A 20,215-nucleotide genomic window follows, 5' to 3' on the forward strand; every position below is an offset into this window, starting at 1 on the left:
GTCACCACACCTCGATCGAATAACCCAATAACTAGTTGCCATGCAGTAAGTAGTAGTACAGTGATATTATTAAAGGCCTCTGTATGATTGATTGTTGATTTATTAAAAGGGATCAAAGGATTGGCTCGAGCGAGGACTGAAGGGCGGGAAGAATTCATCGAGCAAAAAGTATGAAGCCTATTTATTTTATAGAGCATATGCACTGTCAACATACATGTCCAATAAATGAATACATTTTACGGTAAGAAATGAAAGGTTAATATATGTGGAAATGGTTGAGTAAAACTGTTTACAGTATAGGATTGGTAAGAGGTGTATTTCAGAAAGTTTATTTGCAGCATGTTTTCAAGCACAATCCTCCCAACTCCAGCCTTCTGCCGCTTCTGTCCGGAACATTTCCCTCTGTAATTTGATAGTCGACCGTAATACTTGTAATAAACTCACTTTTCAGGAAGCTCTCAAAGTTTTCGTGTAATTAGGCGCAGTAGGCTTGAGGTGCCACATCACAAAATATGGAATTTATGCGGAGGAAAATGAAGACTATTGTTTTTCTGAATGCACTTGGAACGGTTATCTGGTGTGCCTCTCCGCGCTGCGACCCTGGAGACGAATTTTTCGGTAAAGTACTCCGCTTGCTATGATAACACACATGGTGTGTTTTGTTCACAGGAGTGATGTGACAGTGTTTAGGCTATTCCTGAAATATGTTTATCTACAAAGCAATGGTTCAGAGGAATTTAATCTAAAACATAGACAAACTATTGTAGCCTATTTTAATTCAACAGTAACAAAAGTAAAAGTAACCTCTTACAGCATGTGTCTCAAAAATGAGTGCGAAATAAAATGCTTAATTTCTTTAGAGAATGATAGAATTGTAGAGTTATATAGAAATATTAAGGTAGATATTCATCACTAGTGAGAGTTCATCTGATCCTAAGAATGAGAGTCTTAGAAAATTAATACGATTTTACTGACAGACCAACCTGGTGTCAGAGCATTTCGTATTATTTTTTTACGTAAATCCGATACTTTCTCTTTAGTATGATATGTTAAGTTTCGTATGGTATGTATTAATTTGTGATTGGCCATCACCCATTTAGTATGATATGTTAGAAAGTACAATTCGTATTATATGTTACAAATTTGCAAATGTACAATATGTTACGAATTTGCAAACGTATGCTATGTTACGAATTCTAGCTAGGTGGCTAGGTGACTAACGTTAGCTAGCTGGCTAACGTTTAAAGGGTTAAGGTTAGCATCAGGGGAAGGGTTAGCTAAAAGAGTTAAGGTTAGGGTTAGGAAAAGGGTTAGCTAAAAGGGTTAAGGTTGGGGTTAGGGTTACGGGAAAGGTTAGCTAACGTGCTAAGTAGTTACAAAGAGCTAAATACTAGTAAGTAGTTGAAAAGTTGCTAATTAGATAAAAAGTTGTCCGTGATGAGATATGAACTTGCAACCTTCGTTTTTGCTTAAAGTAACCATCTGTCTTATGTAACCATACCAATCGTAACATATCATACTAATTTGAGTGTCTTGGATTTATGTTTACTATATTACGTCTACTCTATGAGACCAGGCTGGACAGGCAGACATTTGTGAGGAGAGATGGTAAAGCCAGATAGAGGGTTCATAAAAACAGACTAAAGTCACCAATAACGGTGGTGATAAATGTTATTCTGCCATCTAGTGTTGAAGGTATGAAATAAACGAACAATGGTTTGTCTTTCAGGTCGTTTTTGCAAAGAACCAGAACCGGAAAAACGTATGTATTTCTTTCATCAAGAAACCCTTCAAACGTATGTAAATGTAATGTGTGTACAGGCTTGACTGACAACATCTAGTAAGGTTATTATGGCTTTAGGCGGGCAGTGGGATATTCAATGGGATATTACGGCCTTAAGGCATCTCCGAGCTATCAAGTGTATTTTTGGATGATAAATAGCTGTATGAAATATTCACATTTTAATCTCCAGACATAATAGAAATATTTGGACTTCATGTCACGACTTCCGCCAAGGTCGGCTCCTCTCCTTGTTCGGGCAGCGTTCAGCGGTCCATTTGTTTTGTCTTGTTCCCTGCACACCTGGTTTACATTCCCTAATCACACTGCATGTATTTATTCCTCTGTTTCCCCCATGTCTTTGTGTGGAATTGTTTTGTTACGTGTTTAGTTATGTGCCAGACTGGTTTTTCCCCCTGGTATCGTATTTTGACCCATTGTATGTATTTGTCATACATTTGTATATTTGTGAGTGTTTTCGCGCTTAATTACTTTTGCCTGTGGCTGGAGGATTTTGGACGCAGTTGCGTCTGTCTTTTGTGCTTCTGCCAAATAAAGTGCGCCTGATCACAACTCACTGCTCTCCTGCACCTGACTTCGTACCAGTAGCGCACAACCTTGACACTTCATCCTTTTTGGTACTGCATAGAGGTAGCTATATATGAGATAATAAAAACGCTTTTGACAAAGGGATGGATTCTTATATACATATGACAATATACATACAATATGCATATACATATGACAATTTAATATCAGGTTATGTATATTTCCATGTCAAGGAAATGAGTGATGATTGCTTACTGAACAACTTAGCTATATTTCTTAAATAAATGAACTGAGAACAAATGTAAATACAAGAGGAAAACACCTGGCCAATACCCCTAAACATACTGATTTACAATGGAGAGAACATATGGAATCATAGAAAACATCTTGCAAGCGAGTTGACACTACGCCCCCACCTGAAAATAATTAATAACAAATCAATTGTTATAAGAATATTTTGCCACCCACATTACAAAAGCATCCAAAGGTCCCATTGAAGTTAATTGCAAAGATTACATAATAGTATGAAACAATACATGATATTATGAAGCATTGCATAATGTTATATTACAGCCTATTGATGTACTATGTGTACTTTATGCATGAATGATTCAACATGGTAAGCTATGAGTCTACATTCAGATCAGTCACCATATAGTACTGAATCTCTTCCATCTTTCTGAATCTGCTTCTTGGTTGCCTCTCACCTCTACCCAGCCAAGTGCGTGGACATCATGATGAACTACTGCGACGACATGTCCTACACCCACACCATGTTCCCCAACATCCTGGGCCACAGGACCCGTGAGGAGGCCGAGCTGGGCCCCGAGTACCTCCTCCTCAGTGTGGTCCACAACCTGCTCAATGGAGAGTGCACCCCGGACATCCGCATGCTGGGCTGCTCAGTGCTGTTGCCACGCTGTGAGAAGGAGAAGGTGTGTAGCTAACAAAGGATAATGTAATAACACTGGATAATGTAATAACTTTCAATAATATCAGAACTTTCATTAAAGTCAGAATGTTTTATTTTATAATGTAAGGTGCTCAAGCCGTGCAGGAGTACCTGCGAGGCGGTCCGTAAGAATTGTCGCCACGCCTTCGAGGGCATCGAGATGGCCTGGCCTTACTTCTTGGACTGTGACCGCTTCTTTGTCAGCGACCAGGAGGGTTGTTACGACCCACTGGAGGGCCTACGAGGTAACAACCACAGTTTAACTGGTGTCATGTCATAAAAGTGACTATCAATCTATGATAGACTACAATAGGACACTAACACAGTCGAATGTTGACTCAAATAGTTTTTTCAGACATAAAACAATCACATGAGCAAAATGTACGACTAGAGAGAACCATGTGTGTCAATATTATTACAAGATTATATCAATCTAAAGAAAAATAACACCCAAACCCCCTCTAATAACAGAAGCATCCTTGGAGGGCCAACTGAGAATGGCATTGCTATGCAGATTTATGACAGTCGCCTGGTTGCCACATAAGGTGACCAGATGTCCCCGATTTCCCCAATTTTAGTGGCCTGTCCCCGGCTTGAGTTGTGGCCTGTCCCTGGCCAGAATGTTCATATAGCCATTTCCCAGAAACATATCATAGATATGAATTTACATGTTATACATACACTATGATATGGTTATAGATATGCACACAGATGGTGGTACCAAATTTTGCAAAACAGTTTTTAGTGTAGTGTGAAATCTGTTTCCAAACGGATATTAGATTCTAACTGAAACACAAGCTGATGTCTGGCAACCCTACTAAGCTTTATCATTATTTCCATGCTGATATTTATGTTGAACTGATATCTTTGGTCTTATGTCTCAACTTTGATTGGTTGCTTACCTTTCAGGTCTGGCACATTTGCCTAAATGAGCACATTTATATAGAAGTGCAGACCAGGGCTAGAATGTAGTCTTTCCACTTTCTCTAATTCGTCAGTCTCCTGACATTTTACAGGGCTCTACTCGGCATGAGATGAAAGACTAAGTCCGTATTTAATAAAATGGTATTCTGATATCCATCCAATTTATTTAAGTGAGGCGGTTTATTGAAGCATGGTTATGCTTTCAAATGTAAACTTTTCTATGACATTGAATCAAAAGTCACGCTTGCTAGTTAATACAAAAGTGTCTTAACTGGCTTGGAACACTATTGATCTTTATATCTTTGGCTACACTTTATTACAACTTTTACGAATAAGCCATTATTATAAAATGTCACCATCTCTTCTTTCTCATAGTAACACAGGAAGAAGACCAGGCCAGTATAGATAATACCTTTGAGGAGCCTCATACTGTCATTCAGTTTAGCTATCAGTCTAACGCCCAGATGAACAGCATCCTGAAGAAGACTGCAGCGCGATGCCCTGAAATCGCCACAACTTACAGCATCGGCCGTAGTGTGGAGGGCAAAGACCTGCTAGTGATTGAGTTCTCAAACAACCCTGGAGTACATGAATTACGTGAGTACAAATGGTCCTCAAATATACAGTAGAGTGAGAGGGAGTCCTCGGTTCAGAGTTCAACCAGAGATAGCGTGTCTTTTCTGATTGCTGCACTTGACTGTAAGCTGCTGTCTTGGCCAAGTCTCCCTTAAAAAACAGATCATTCATCTCAAGCAACTTTCTTGCTGAATAAATGTTAAGTAAGTCCCTATCCTGGTTCCTCATATCAACAGTTGAACCGGAGATGAAGTACATAGGCAACATGCACGGGAACGAGGTGCTGGGTCGCCAGCTGTTGATCTATCTGACCCAGTACCTGTGTTCAGAGTACCTGCTGGGGAACCAGCGCATCCAGAGCCTGATCAACACCACGCGTATCCACATCCTGCCCTCCATGAACCCTGACGGCTATGAGCTGGCTGCTGCTGAGGTCCAGGGCACCAACGACCCCGAGAATGAGGAGGTAGGTTGAATCAATGTTTTTGCTATGTTATTTGAACGTAATTCCAACATGATGGTGAATCAACATGGAAGACTTATTGGCTTTGAAAGTATACACATATTCTACCAGGTTTTTACCAGAATTCAACGGCAGGTCGGAACGTTAACTTTATTCAGCGCCACAGGAGGTTGGAGGCACCTTAATTGGGGAGGCCAGGTTCGTGGTAATGGTTGGAGCCATTACCCCTCAGCAGCCTCCTGTGTTCAACACTGAATTCACATTAGTCAACAGCACCAATCAAATATCAATCATATAATATTCACTGCTCGATACTTACAGTATACTATCCACTGTATGAAACTCTACAGGCTCAGAACCACTACAGCTGGACCCTGGGTCGAGGTAACGCCCAAAACATTGACCTGAACAGGAACTTCCCTGACCTGACCGCTGTCGCCTACAGCCGCCGCAGACACCGGCATTTCCGTAGCGACCACATCCCAATCCCAGACGCTTACTGGTTTGATAAGGTACAGTATGAATTCCTATTGATTTATATGCATGTTTGCATTGATTGTGTGGTGTTTATGCTACTGGATATGAATACATGTGTCAAATATCAAATGACAATTGCCTTACGTGTATTTTGGCATTAGGCCGGACAAAGTTTATTTACTGTTTAACTGATTTCTGTTCTAGAAAGTGAGGCAAAAAAACAAAACAGAAAAACAAATGACTCCAAATTGATACCAAGTGAAAGGGTTTTTCATAAATAGTGGAGAAGGAATAAATGAGTACTTTACCACATTGTCCTACGCACCTGTGCAAGCTCTAGGCCTAATGTGGGTTTCAAGAGTTACATTATTCCAAATGATGCTAGGAAATCCTTCCTGTGTTATTTTGAAAAAGAATGCAGATAATGTTACAATGTTAATTGTTATAATCATGGGAAATTAAGCAATGGGCAGTATATCGTGTGACAGTTTCTTTATTCTGAACATATCACTGATAAACATCAATAGCAGTATTATTAACATATGATGTATAATAGGATACAATATAAACTGTGTGAAAAAATGATTGACTTAATGTATAATCAGTTCATTACTTAAATGTATAGCCTAACTCGACTTCAACAAAATATGAATACAATACAAATATTAAAAGGCCTATCATAGATGAGACATTATAGGAGAAATAGACTACTGTATATAAAGAGGGCCAATCATTCAAGTTAGGTCTGTCAAATGAATGCAGCACTGGAAAAAGTGCAATCCAATCCCTGTCATCTACAGGGCGAAAATGTAATTTAATGTACAGTGGCTTGCGAAGGTTTTCACCCTCCTTGGCATTCTTTCTTATATTGTTGCCTTATAACCTGGAATTAAAATTGATTTTTAGGGGGTATGTATCATTTGATTTAAACAACATGCCTACCATTTTGAAGATGCAAAATATTTTTTTATTGTGAAACAAACAAGAAATAAGACCAAAAAAAACCCAGAAAACTTGACCGTGCATACCTATTAACCCCCCCAAAATCAATACTTTGTAGAGCCACCTTTTGCTGCAATTACAGCTGCAAGTCTCTTGGGGTATGTCTCTATAAGCTTGGCACATCTAGCCACTGGGATTTTTGCCCATTCTTCAATGCAAAACTGCTTCAGCTCCTTCAAGTTGGATGGGTTCCGCTTGTGTACAGCAATCTTTAAGTCATACCACAGCTTCTCAATTGGATTGAGGTCTGGGCTTTGACTAGGCCATTCCAAGATATTTACATGTTTCCCCTTAAACCACTCAAGTGTTGCTTTAGCAGTATGCTTAGGGTCATTGTTCTGCTGGAATGTGAACCCCTGTCCCAGTCTCAGATCTCTGGAAGACTGAAACAGGTTTCCCTCAAGAATTTCCCTGTATTTAGCGCCATCATTCCTTCAATTCTGACCAGTTTCCCAGTCCCTGCCGATGAAAAACATCCCCGCGGCATGATGATGCCACCACCATGCTTCACTGGTGTTCTCAGGGTGATGAGAGGTGTTGGGTTTGCGCCAGACATAGCGTTTTCCTTGATGGCCAAAAAGCTACATTTTAGTCTCATCTGACCAGAGTACCTTCTTCCATATGTTTGGGGAGTAATTGGTTGAACAAGATCTTATTTAGGGGCTTCATAGCAAAGGGGGTGAATACATACGCACGCCCCCCTTTCCCTTTTTTATTTTTTTGAATTTTTTGAAACAAGTTATTTCATTTCACTTCACCATTTTGGACTATATTGTGTATGTCCATTACATGAAATCCAAATAAAAATAAATGTAAATTACAGGTTGTAATGCAAAAAAATAGGAAAAATGCCAAAGGGGGTGAATACTTTTGCAAGGCACATAGGGTAATATAGTAGAATATTTATGTTTTTCTAATTCAAGATTGATTGACAAGAAATAATTGTAATAAAATGAAATGTTAATGTATAATGAGTTCATTACCTGAATGTATCATATACATATAGGCTTTAACAAAATATGAATACAAATATAAATAGGCCTATCATAGACAAGGCCTTTAATTTGAGGAAAGATGGACAATCATTCAAGTTAGGTCTGTCAAATGAATGTAGCTTTGAAAAAAGTTAATTTCAATCTGGCCATAGAGTATAGTCTATCTATCGTATAATCTACAGAATATTTTTTTTATTTAAAATGCGCAATTAGAAGCATCATTCCATTACAGAGCAAGCTTTATTAAATTCGAGGTCAGTAGGCCTATACAGTCAATCACTCACTGCATCCTCCTTCAATTGCCTCATCCGGCTGCCAGGAAAAGCACCCACCTTGGAGATAGTCGACCACATCATTGTGGAGGTCCTTATCTGCGCGAAATGTGTGTGCGTGCCACTGGCGATGCATTTAGCAGGATATGCTGTTCTCGGGGCACATGATAACTTCAAACACATTCTGTCTACAGGCAGTAGGCTTCCGGTCAAATGTAAGTTATGAATCGGAAATCATCATACAGCCGACACACTTCGATGTCATCACTCATTTTGACTTCAATTTGGTTTTGCAAAATACTCTCAGCTTGCACTGGGGAATGCGAGGAATGCCCTGATCTCTGGCCAGTCGTTCGGTTCGATGATGACATTGTTGTTTTGGGTTATTAATTGCTTCTAAAAGGTCAGAAAATCATGAATTTAACTGATTGTTTGTTAATAACGAGACGCTCCACCACGTTTAACCTGGACACATAAATAGTGAGAATTTGCAGCGGCCTCAATTATGCTGGCATGCGAGAGAAATAAACATCTTCACATACATGTCCCGAGCATGTGTGTCACTGTCCAATTAGAGGGTTGAACATAACAATCGTGTGATTTGAGGGGGTTTGGTCTTTGATTCTCACGTATCAGTTTGGGAAATCCTCAAGTAGCGAGCGGACAGTGCATTACAGAATAAGAACAAAGCACCGCATAAATTGAGAAGGGTGCAATTGTGGCCTGCAATTTGGGGCATTCCTGCATCTGCAGGAACCCCTCTTTATACTTCAATTTGTCAATTTGTAAGCTAGGACAGGCGGGAGGCTTTCATGCAGGAACCAATGGGATGCTCGATGGGGGGTGTTCATGAAGGAACCAATGGGATGCTTGAGGGGTGGCATTCCTGCAGAATCAGGAATGCCCACATGCAGGAACGCCCTGAATAGCAGGCTGCAGTTGCACACTATTGCATTTTTTTAAAGAAAGTCAAGCGGGGCATCCGTTAAATAGTAAATCAAGTTTTTGTGTCGTTATTGATGTATCGTCAATATTTGATATCAAGATATGTAATTGAGCTTTGAGCTTCACCAATCATTTCCTATTGTCATGCCATCATTATATTTTGTTGTGATATGACCAGCTGAAGATGGTGACATATGTGTTTTATGTAAATCAGGTAGCTCCAGAGACATACGCAGTCATGAAGTGGATCAGGTCCATTCCCTTTGTGCTCTCAGCTAACTTCCACGGAGGGGAGCTGGTGGTGTCCTATCCCTACGACCTCTCCAAACACCCACTTGAGGAGAAGATGTTCTCCCCCACGCCAGATGAACAGGTATGTAGGACTGACAGCAACATGTACTCTTCACTCCAACATGGACAGAACTCTCCAGAATGGACTGCACTCTATGACCTGAAGTGTGTCTATTGCAGAGAGCTGTCCAATTGATTGTTCATGCCCTGCATTTATGATGATTCATTACCACATTCTTGAGAAAAAAGTTTCATTTTGGAGATTTCCTTTGCAGTCACATGTAAAGGAAATGTATATTAGCTGCTAACAAATCAAACTAACATTTCAAATATATTTAACAGTAAACAGAACTAGCCGTTATCTTTTTTTATGAATGAGAAAGACATATGTTTTATTTTTTGCTGCAGGTATTCAAGCAGATAGCGAGAACATATGCAGATGCCCATGCCACCATGTCAGGAAATAACTCTGAAAGGTGTGGGAACTTTGGCAGCATCGGCCAGGACGGCATCATTAATGGAGCAAAGTGGTACAGTTTCGCAGGTGGTGAGTTTAAAGTAACTGTCCAGTGTTTCCAGATTTCTAATAAATATGACCTATAAATATAGCTGTGAGCAGCAATGAACAGGGTTCACAGGATGACAGAAAGGAGACGATATCAGTTGGATAAAAAAGCAAGCACTCCATCATGTAGGAACTATCTTCCTTTATGTGCCATCACTGAAAGCATTACCATGTTTATCTCTCAAAACCACCAGGATGACGCAAGTGAAGTTTAGTCTAGTGCTGTAGCTTGAAATACAGCAGGTATTCATTCTTAAAGTAATTACTTAATGTTTTGAGTTTATATACAATTCTAGAGTCAATTTCACTAATGTTAATATTTGTTGAATATTTTCTGCTTATTTTCATGATATTTCACATTGTTCATCTGCATAATTTATATCTAGCATTCATTTGCATAAGACAAAGTCCACTTGATCAATAGTTATTGGTGCCACTGGGTGCTGCCATCTAAGGTTGCAGTGACTATAGCCACACAGCTTCTAAGGACATATACATAAGGTTTACATACCAAATGTCATGGCTCCATGTCCATCAGTTAAGTTCTTATAGCCCTGGTGTGATATGGTGTCATCTAGTGGTTTAGCGTGGCCGACTTTGAATGCAGCAACTAATCATTTTCAAATTCATCAGAGGCTAATTCTTTGAGTATATCTGGAGTCAATCTGACTTATTAGGGATGTGCATCTCTCCTTACAAGTACGATTCGTTACGCATCTAGATACATGTGCTCCGATACGATACAGGAACCATACTTTTAGTTTTAATCAATTCGGTGTGATTCAGTGTGATTAGTGGAACGAATCGTTGTGATTCGGTTTGATATGATTCATGTGTGTCTAGGGACCTGAGCTAAGCCATAGGGCAGACTGAGCATCTACCACTATCAGATAAGGATGGGCTATTTATGTTTTTGTCCCCCTACTTTTTATCTGAAATCCACATCACCCACTGATTAACTTGTCATATAGCAGATTAAAATGTTTTGAGCTAGTAATATGTTAATATTTCTCTTTTGAAATTAGCTATGACATACAGTACATGGCAAATTAATATAACACAGATTTTGTTTTCACCCCGTCTCAAAAAGTAATGGTTTTGACCGTTTGGAGCTTTACTGAGGAGAGCTGTGCTTCTTCCATTCCAACCAGTGCGGCTCTCAAAAAGTATTGCTGTCCTTGTTATGAAATGACAACTACCCTGTTCATGTAAAAATGACCAAATGCACTGACTGGTTAAAGCAGAACTACCAAAAATATTTAAATCTCATATGCAGTTAAATCCATAAAAGTTCGATAGGCTGAAGGATAGGACATATCAATTCAGTCACAGCAGATTATCTGTATTTTCAGAACAATGTTTCGTAGCGTTTTAATCGATTTTCTTACCGTTTCGATCAGTTTGGGCTCCCGTGGACCGATGCACTCGTATCTTAAACATTTGAACCGGGATTAAACATTTGAACCAGGGCCGATGCTTATCAGTGATTCGTTACATCCCTATTACTTATGATTCATGAGAAATGTTTTGTTTGTTTGTATTTTTAGTATTAGGATAATATGCTAATGCTAAAAATAATGTGCTAATGTGCATCTATAGGTACAGTGTAGCCGTATTTGAATGCAGCAACAATTATTTTTCAAAACATTAAAGACTGATGTAATGAGTCTAAATACAAAATCTGAAGAGAATTTGATGTATGGTTCATGAGGAGAAGATGTTTGCAGATGATTTTGAGCGTAAGTGTTTCATATGCAAAGAATGAGTTGTCAATAATTTCCTTGTTTTTTGAAATATCAATACCAAATTCAGTGTCTTAGGGACATCCATGATAGCGAGTTTCTAGTTGAATAGGCCAAAGGGACATTTTTAAATGGACACATAAAATGGACACGTAAAATCAGATTTTTCTCAAGCTAAGTTAAGACATGTAAACAAAAAATACAAAAATAAACATTTTTTACCATGGGCCTACATTCCAAATGTAGTGCCATTTGGACTAATGGTTCATGAGAAGATTTTTGAAAGTATTCTTTAGCATATTTTAGCATATTAGCATATGTACTCATATGCATCTACTGGTATTGTGTGGACATCCCAGAAATGTTCCATAAGCACCAAATGTTTCAGCATGATAATGCACGGCCCCATGTTGCAAGGATCTGTACAGAATTCCTGAAATCTGAAAATGTCCCAGTTCTTCCACAGCCATTGAAGAGTAGTGGGACCAAATCAAATCAAATCAAATTTATTTTTATATAGCCCTTCGTACATCAGCTGATATTCTCAAAGTGCTGTACAGAAACCCAGCCTAAAACCCCAAACAGCAAGCAAAGCATGTGAAAGAAGCACGGTGGCTAGGAAAAACTCCCTAGGAAAAACTCCCTAGAAAGGCAAAAAACCTAGGAAGAAACCTAGAGAGGAACCAGGCTATGAGGGGTGGCCAGTCCTCTTCTGGCTGTGCAGGGTGGATATTATAACAGAACATGGTCAAGATGTTAAAATGTTAAAATGTTAAAATGTTCATAAATGACCAGCATGGTCAAATAATAATAATCATAGTAGTTGTCGAGGGTGCAACAAGCACGTCCGGTGAACAGGTCAGGGTTCCATAGCCGCAGGCAGAACAGTTGAAACTGGAGCAGCAGCACGGCCAGGTGGACTGGGGACAGCAAGGAGTCATCATACCAGGTAGTCCTGAGGCATGGTCCTAGGGCTCAGGTCCTCCGAGAGAAAGACAGAAAGAGAGAAAGAGAGAATTAGAGAGAGCATATTTAAATACACACAGGACACCGGATAAGACAAGAGAAATACTCCAGATGTAACAGACTGACCCTAGCCCCCCGACACATAAACTACTGCAGCATAAATACTGGAGGCTGAGACAGGAGGGATCAGAAGACACTGTGGCCCCATCCGATGATACCCCCGGACAGCGCCAAACAGGCAGGATATAACCCCACCCACTTTGCCAAAGCACAGCCCCCACACCACTAGAGGGATGTCTCCAACCACCAACTTACCGTCCTAAGACAAGGCCGAGTATAGCCCACAACGATCTCCGCCATGGCACAACCCAAGGGGGGGGCGCCAACCCAGACAGGAAGACCACGTCAGTGACTCAACCCACTCAAGTGACGCACCCCTCCCATGGACGGCATGGAAGAACACCAGTAAGCCAGTGACTCAGCCCCTGTAAAAGGGTTAGAGGCAGAGAATCCCAGTGGAAAGAGGGGAACCGGCAAGGCAGAGACAGCAAGGGCGGTTCGTTGCTCCAGCCTTTCCGTTCACCTTCACACTCCTGGGCCAGACTATACTTAATCATAGGACCTACTGAAGAGATAAGTCTTCAGTAAAGACTTAAAGGTTGAGACTGAGTCTGCGTCTCTCACATTGGTAGGCAGACCATTCCATAAAAATGGAGCTCTATAGGAGAAAGCCCTACCACCAGCCGTTTGCTTAGAAATTCTAGGGACAATTAGGAGGCCTGCGTCTTGTGACCGTAGCGTACGTGTAGGTATGTACGGCAGGACCAAATCGGAAAGATAGGTAGGAGCAAGCCCATGTAATGCTTTGTAGGTTAGCAGTAAAACCTTGAAATCAGCCCTTGCCTTAACAGGAAGCCAGTGTAGGGAGGCTAGCACTGGAGTAATATGATCAAATTTTTTGGTTCTAGTCAGGATTCTAGCAGCCGTATTTAGCACTAACTGAAGTTTATTTAGTGCTTTATCCGGGTAGCCGGAAAGTAGAGCATTGCAGTAGTCCAGCCTAGAAGTAACAAAAGCATGGATTAATTTTTCTGCGTCATTTTTGGACAGAAATTTTTGCAATGTTACGTAGATGGAAAAAAGCTGTCCTTGAAACAGTCTTGATATGTTCTTCAAAAGAGAGATCAGGGTCCAGAGTAACGCCGAGGTCCTTCACAGTTTTATTTGAGACGACTGTACAACCATCCAGATTAATTGTCAGATTCAACAGAAGATCTCTTTGTTTCTTGGGACCTAGAACAAGCATCTCTGTTTTGTCCGAGTTTAAAAGTAGAAAGTTTGCAGCCATCCACTTCTTTATGTCTGAAACACAGGCTTCTAGCGAGGGCAATTTTGGGGCTTCACCATGTTTCATTGAAATGTACAGCTGTGTGTCATCCGCATAGCAGTGAAATTTAACATTATGTTTTCGAATGACATCCCCAAGAGGTAAAATATATAGTGAAAACAATAGTGGTCCTAAAACGGAACCTTGAGGAACACCGAAATTTACAATTGATTTGTCAGAGGACAAACCATTCACAGAGACAAACTGATATCTTTCCGACAGATAAGATCTAAACCAGGCCAGAACTTGTCCATGTAGACCAATTTGGGTTTCCAATCTCTCCAAAAGAATGTGGTGATCGATGGTATCAAAAGCGGCACTAAGATCTAGGAGCACGAGGACAGATGCAGAGCCTCGGTCTGACGTCATTAAAAGGTAATTTACCACCTTCACAAGTGCAGTCTCAGTGCTATGATGGGGTCTAAAACCAGACTGAAGCGTTTCGTATACATTGTTTGTCTTTAGGAAGGCAGTGAGTTGCTGTGCAACAGCTTTTTCTAAAATTTTTGAGAGGAATGGAAGATTCGATATAGGCCGATAGTTTTTTAAATAATTTCTGGATCAAGATTCGGCTTTTTCAAGAGAGGCTTTATTACTGCCACTTTTAGTGAGCTTGGTACACATCCGGTGGATAGAGAGCCGTTTATTATGTTCAACATAGGAGGGCCAAGCACAGGAAGCAGCTCTTTCAGTAGTTTAGTTGGAATAGGGTCCAGTATGCAGCTTGAGGGTTTGGAGGCCATGATTATTTTCATCATTGCGTCAAGAGATATAGTACTAAAACACTTTAGTATCTCCCTTGATCCTAGGTCCTGGCAGAGTTGTGTAGACTCAGGACAATGGAGCTTTGGAGGAATACCCAGATTTAAAGAGGAGTCTGTAATTTGCTTTCTAATGATCATGATCTTTTCCTCAAAGACGTTCATAAATTTATTACTGCTGAAGTAAAAGCCATCCTCCATTTGCGAAGGCTGCTTTTTAGTTAGCTTTGCGACAGTATCAAAAAGAAATTTCGGATTGTTCTTATTTTCCACAATTAAGTTGGAAAAATAGGATGATCGAGCAGCAGTGAGGGCTCTTCGATACTGCACGGTACTGTCTTTCCAAGCTAGTCGGAAGACTTCCAGTTTGGTGTGGCGCCATTTCCGTTCCAATTTTCTGGAAGCTTGCTTCAGAGCTCGTGTATTTTCTGTATACCAGGGAGCTAGTTTCTTATGACAGATGTTTTTAGTTTTTAGGGGTGCAACTGCATCTAGGGTATTGCGCAAGGTTAAATTGAGTTCCTCGGTTAGGTGGTTAACTGATTTTTGTCCTCTGACGTCCTTGGGTAGGCAGAGGCAGTCTGGAAGGGCATCAAGGACAACATTCCACAGGCCACAATCAACAGCCGGATCAATTCTATATGAAGGAGATGTGTCGCACTGCATGAGACAGTGGTCACACAAGATACTGACTGATATTCTGATCCAGCCTACCATTTTTTTTAAGTATCTGTTACCAGATGCATATCTGTATTCCCAGTCATGTGAAATCCATAGATAAGGGCCTAATTTATTTATTTATATTGAATGATTTCCTTATATGAACTGTAACTCAGTAAAATCTTTGAAATTGTTGCATGTTGCGTTAATATTTTTATTCAGTGTATTTTAAGCATTAGCATTACATAGTCAAAAAAGTTAATTATTAATAGTTTCCTTATTCTTTAAGATATCAATGCCAAACTAACATGGCTCATCATGGTAATGTCTTTGATGACCCTAAAAAGTTTCAAGTTGATAAGTCATGAAGTGGATTTAAAAAGGATTTAAATGGATGCATAAAATCAGATTTCCTGATTTATCATTAACTCAGCCATCTCTTAACCGATGCCTTAGCTTTTCTCAAACTAAATTAAGAGATGTACCATGGGCCTACTACATAACACATGTGGTGTTATTTGGACTTATGGTTCATGAGAAGTTTTCCCAAGGTTTTCCAAAATCTATACTGATGGTCCTTGATAGAAATATGTTAATCATCAGCAAAGATGCCTACATACAATGTTTCAAGTCTCTAGGTCAAATGGGGCGACAGATATGAGGGTTTAATTGAGACTGCGAATAACAGCGCCACCTATAGGCCAATCAGTGCCATTATTTTTGACCAAGTTATTTATGGCCTCAAGTTTCTGTGTCAAATTAGAAAAAAGTTACCAATCTATGCTTGAGTTATTTGACCATATCAAGGGGAAAAAAATGTATAATGGCAATAGGTTTCACAGCAACCTCAAACCCAGCAATTCATTCCAAAACATCCCCCTACCAACCCTTCTGTTTTCAATCACTCCTTTTCACAAATCTGAGTGGACTTCTCCACTAACACTGCTTCTAATTGGAATAGATTTCCTTCCAAAAAAGCTAATCTCAGGAGCCTGACATCATCCTCTACGAGAAAATTGCAAATATTTAAAATGTTTTTTTCCCCCCTCCACTTTAAGCTTGGGCCATGAATAGCATAAAGGAGTGTAAGATGAGTCAACAACATTATTTGGGTATGAGTTAACAGAATATTAACTTTTATAAATTAGATTTTCAGTGGACATTTGCTTTAAAAAACATGGGAAAATCAGTCTAGGACTGTTGAAGTGAATTTATAACATTAGATTAAAATAGCTGATGAAGGCTCAATGAAAACCTGCACTTACTTAGCAAGTTGTATTATGAAGTATGAATGCCACCTGGTGGTGTTTCTAGTTATTTTCTTTCTACAGTAATGGATTATTGCGATGATGAGTTTGTCATTTCTTTCACTGGTACATATTTCCTCTTGTAATGTGGCCAGGTATGCAGGACTTCAACTACCTCCACACTAACTGTTTGGAAGTTACGGTGGAGTTGGGCTGTGATAAATTCCCAGCTGAAGAGGAGTTATACACAGGCTGGCAGGACAACAAAGAGGCTCTGCTCACATTCATGGAGTCGGTGAGAGACCTCAAACCCAGCAATTCATTCCAAAACATCCCCCAACCAACCCTTCTGTTTTCAATCACTCCTTTTCACAAATCTGAGTGGACTTCTCCACTAACACTGCTTCTCAATGTTTCCCAGGTCCACCGTGGAATAAAGGGAATAGTAAAGGATGCGGATGGGAATGGAATCAAAGGCGCAATGATATCTGTCCGAGGAATAAGGCATGACATCACAACAGGTAATATCAATAGTCAGCCTTACAGATTGCGATTGGTCATTTTTATTGTATGCTTTGTGAATCTAAGGGGTAGTTATTAGATGAATACATACAGTTGAAGTCAGAAGTTTATATACACTTAGGTTGGAGTCATTAAAACTTGTTTTTCAACCACTCCACAAATTTCTAGTTAACAAACTATAGTTTTTTTGCATGACACAAGTCATTTTTCCAACAATTGTTTACAGACAGATTATGTCATTTATAATTCACTGTATCACAATTCCAGTGGATCAGAAGTTTACATACACTAAGTCGACTGTGCCTTTAAACAGCTTGGAAAATTCCAGAAAATGATGTCATGGCTTTAGAAGCTTCTGATAGGCTAATTGACATCATTTGAGTCAATTGGAGGTGTACCTGTGGATGTATTTCAAGGCCTACCTTCAAACTCAGTGCCTCTTTGCTTGACATCATGGGAAAATCAAAAGAAATCAGCCAAGACCTCAGAAAAAAAATTGTAGACCTCCACAAGTCTGGTTCATCCTTGGGAGCAATTTCCAAACGCCTGAAGGTACCACGTTAATCTGTACAAACAATAGTGCGCAAGTATAAACACTATGGGACCACGTAGCCGTCATACCGCTCAGGAAGGAGACGTGTCCTGTCCTCCTAGAGATGAATGTACTTTGGTGCGAAAAGTGCAAATCAATCCCAGAACAATAGCAAAGGACCTTGTGAAGATGCTGGAGGAAACAGATACAAAAGTATCTATATCCACAGTAAAACGAGAATCGTTATCGACATAACCCGAAAGGCCGCTCAGCAAGGAAGAAGCCACTGCTCCAAAACCGTCATAAAAAAGCCAGACTACGGTTTGTAACTGCACATGGGGACAAAGATTGTACTTTTTGGAGAATTGTCCTCTGGTCTGATGAAACTAAAAAAATTGAACTGTTTGGCCATAATGGCCATTGTTATTTTTGGAGGAAAAAGGGGGAGCCTTGCAAGCCGAAGAACACCATTCCAACTGTGAAGCACGGGGGTGGCAGCATCATGTTGTGTGGGTGCTTTGCTGCAGGAAGGCCTGGTGCACTTCACAAAATAGATGGCATCATGAGGCAGGAAAATGGTGTGGATATATTGAAGCAACATCTCAAGACATCAGTCAGGAAGTTAAAGCTTGGTCGCAAATGGGTCTTCCAAATGGACAATGGCTCCAAGCATACTTCCAAAGTTGTGGCAAAATGTCTTAAGGACAACAAAGTCAAGGTATTGGAGTGACCATCACAAAGCCCTGATCTCAATCCTATAGAAAGTTTGTGGGCAGAACTGAAAAAGCATGTGCAAGCAAAGAGGCCTACAAACCTGACTCAGTTACACCAGCTCTGTCAGGAGGAATGGGCCAAAATTCACCCAACTTATTGTGTGAAGCTTGTGGAAGGCTACCCGGAACGTTTGACCCAAGTTAAACAATTTAAAGGCAATGCTACTAAGTACTAATTAAGTGAATGTAAACTTCTGACCCACTAGGAATGTGATGAAAGAAATAAAAGCTGAAATAAATCATTCTCTCTACTATTATTCTGACATTTCACATTCTTAAAATAAAGTGGTGATCCTAACTGACCTAAGCCAATGAATTTTTACTAGGATTAAATGTCAGGAATTGTGAAAAAGTGAGTTTAAATGTATTTGGCTAAGGTGTATGTAAACTTCCGACTTCAACTGTAGCTTTGAGGATTTCCGTAGTAGTTTGAAGTAGTTTCATTTTCTATAATGCTAAAGCTCTAAGAGATCCCATTTTAATTGTGTAAAATAACAGTCACGTCCTGTTTGAGATGTCAGGCTGTGTGTAACCCATCGAGTCAAAAGATCTTCTTTCCCTTCCAACCTCTCTTTCTAGCTGAAAACGGAGACTATTGGCGCATGCTAACTGCTGGCATCCACATCGTGACTGCCTCTGCACCAGGCTACACCAGGGCCATGAAGAAGATCCACCTCCCGGCACGCATGCAGAAAGCAGGCCGGGTGGACTTTGTTCTGCAGAAGGCAGTGGTGGAGACTGACATAGAGGAGGACTATAACATCCCTTCCATGGGAACCTATGAGCGCTTTGACCCCTACAACCAGTTTGAGCGCTATGCCATTAGGGAGCAGAACCAGAACAGAGAGGAGAGGCAGGAGAAACCGTGGTGGTGGAGCTACTTTAGCCGCGCCCACGGATCCGCCCCCACCTGGCTTCTCAGAATTGATTAGAGCTCCTCCACTCCAATAAAATAGAATATTCTATGGCTAATTCTATGGCTCCCGTTCCTCCTATAGCCCCCTTTCTCAACTCCGGTCCTTGAGTACCATCAAGGTTTGCAGATGTCTGTTACAACTCAATACTAGCAAACATAATTAAATTAATCAAGGGCTGATAATTAGTTGAATTATGTGTGCCTGTATAGGGCTTGAATAAAAAATGTGCAACCCTGGGGGTACTCGGGGACCAGAGTTGAGAACACTGCATTACAGGATCAAAGACAGGCTACTATTTGAGTTGAATATGATTTATATAATGTTATCATAAAAGTGACACATTTTAACGTTACCATTATTATCCGTTGCTTCAAAGTTGTCATAACTGAAGCAACAGAGGAAATAGCTAGTTGGCTGGCCATCAAGTTGTTCATGATAGCAATATGTAAGCTTAATAAGGCATAGTTAATTTAAAGTGTTTTCTCCTAAAGGTAGGCCCCATTCTCAAGCTTTTGCCCTGTTATACTGCTTCACTTTATGCCCATAATGCAACACCGGAAGGTTGAAAGGCTCAAACCATTTGTCTCTCCACCCTCACATATTTGTACATGTTTATAATAAAAAATTATTAAATAACTAACTATTGCTACTACTGGCTTTTTGTATGTTAAATAAAAGAGAGACACATTGTTAACACATTCTCTTCAGTTAAATTTTACCTCCCTTTAAATCTTCCAAAATGAGGTAAGTTAAATTCTTATAACACTGTAAAGTATCTAATTCTCAGACAGTGACTGTCACAGTTCCACTTTACAATAAGTGTCCCTAAAATGTGTTTACATGGTAGTAAATGGGTCCCTAGTCTCTTTAAAAGATGTAATGAAACTGATTGGCCATAAGAGGGCAGCCTAATTTCA

At 40.0% G+C, this 20,215-nt stretch overlaps 1 protein-coding gene across 1 annotated transcript; it reads left to right on the forward strand.

Annotated features, from left to right (window-relative positions):
- The first annotated feature begins 340 nt into the window (after positions 1-340).
- LOC106577565 (carboxypeptidase Z) lies at positions 341-19,938 on the forward strand. Its single transcript, XM_014155711.3, has 12 exons — positions 341-618; positions 1,730-1,762; positions 3,047-3,264; positions 3,370-3,526; positions 4,581-4,802; positions 5,018-5,247; positions 5,595-5,756; positions 9,150-9,308; positions 9,635-9,773; positions 16,710-16,849; positions 16,976-17,075; positions 18,961-19,938. Exons 1-12 carry the CDS (start codon positions 513-515, stop codon positions 19,311-19,313), a joined length of 2,019 nt encoding a protein of 672 aa, XP_014011186.1. The 5' UTR covers positions 341-512; the 3' UTR covers positions 19,314-19,938.
- The last annotated feature ends 277 nt before the right edge of the window (positions 19,939-20,215 follow it).

This window comes from Salmo salar, chromosome 18, assembly GCF_965601325.2.
Source record: "Salmo salar chromosome 18, fSalSal1, whole genome shotgun sequence".
NCBI classification, from domain to species: domain Eukaryota; kingdom Metazoa; phylum Chordata; class Actinopteri; order Salmoniformes; family Salmonidae; genus Salmo; species Salmo salar.

Coding starts and splice junctions, on each gene's coding strand:
- LOC106577565 (XM_014155711.3), top strand. CDS start 513: ATGGAATTTATGCGGAGGAAAATGAAGACTATTGTTTTTCTGAATGCA. Junction 1,763..3,046: donor AGAACCAGAACCGGAAAAAC/GTATGTATTTCT, acceptor ACCTCTACCCAG/CCAAGTGCGTGGACATCATG. Junction 9,774..16,709: donor GTGGTACAGTTTCGCAGGTG/GTGAGTTTAAAG, acceptor TAATGTGGCCAG/GTATGCAGGACTTCAACTAC.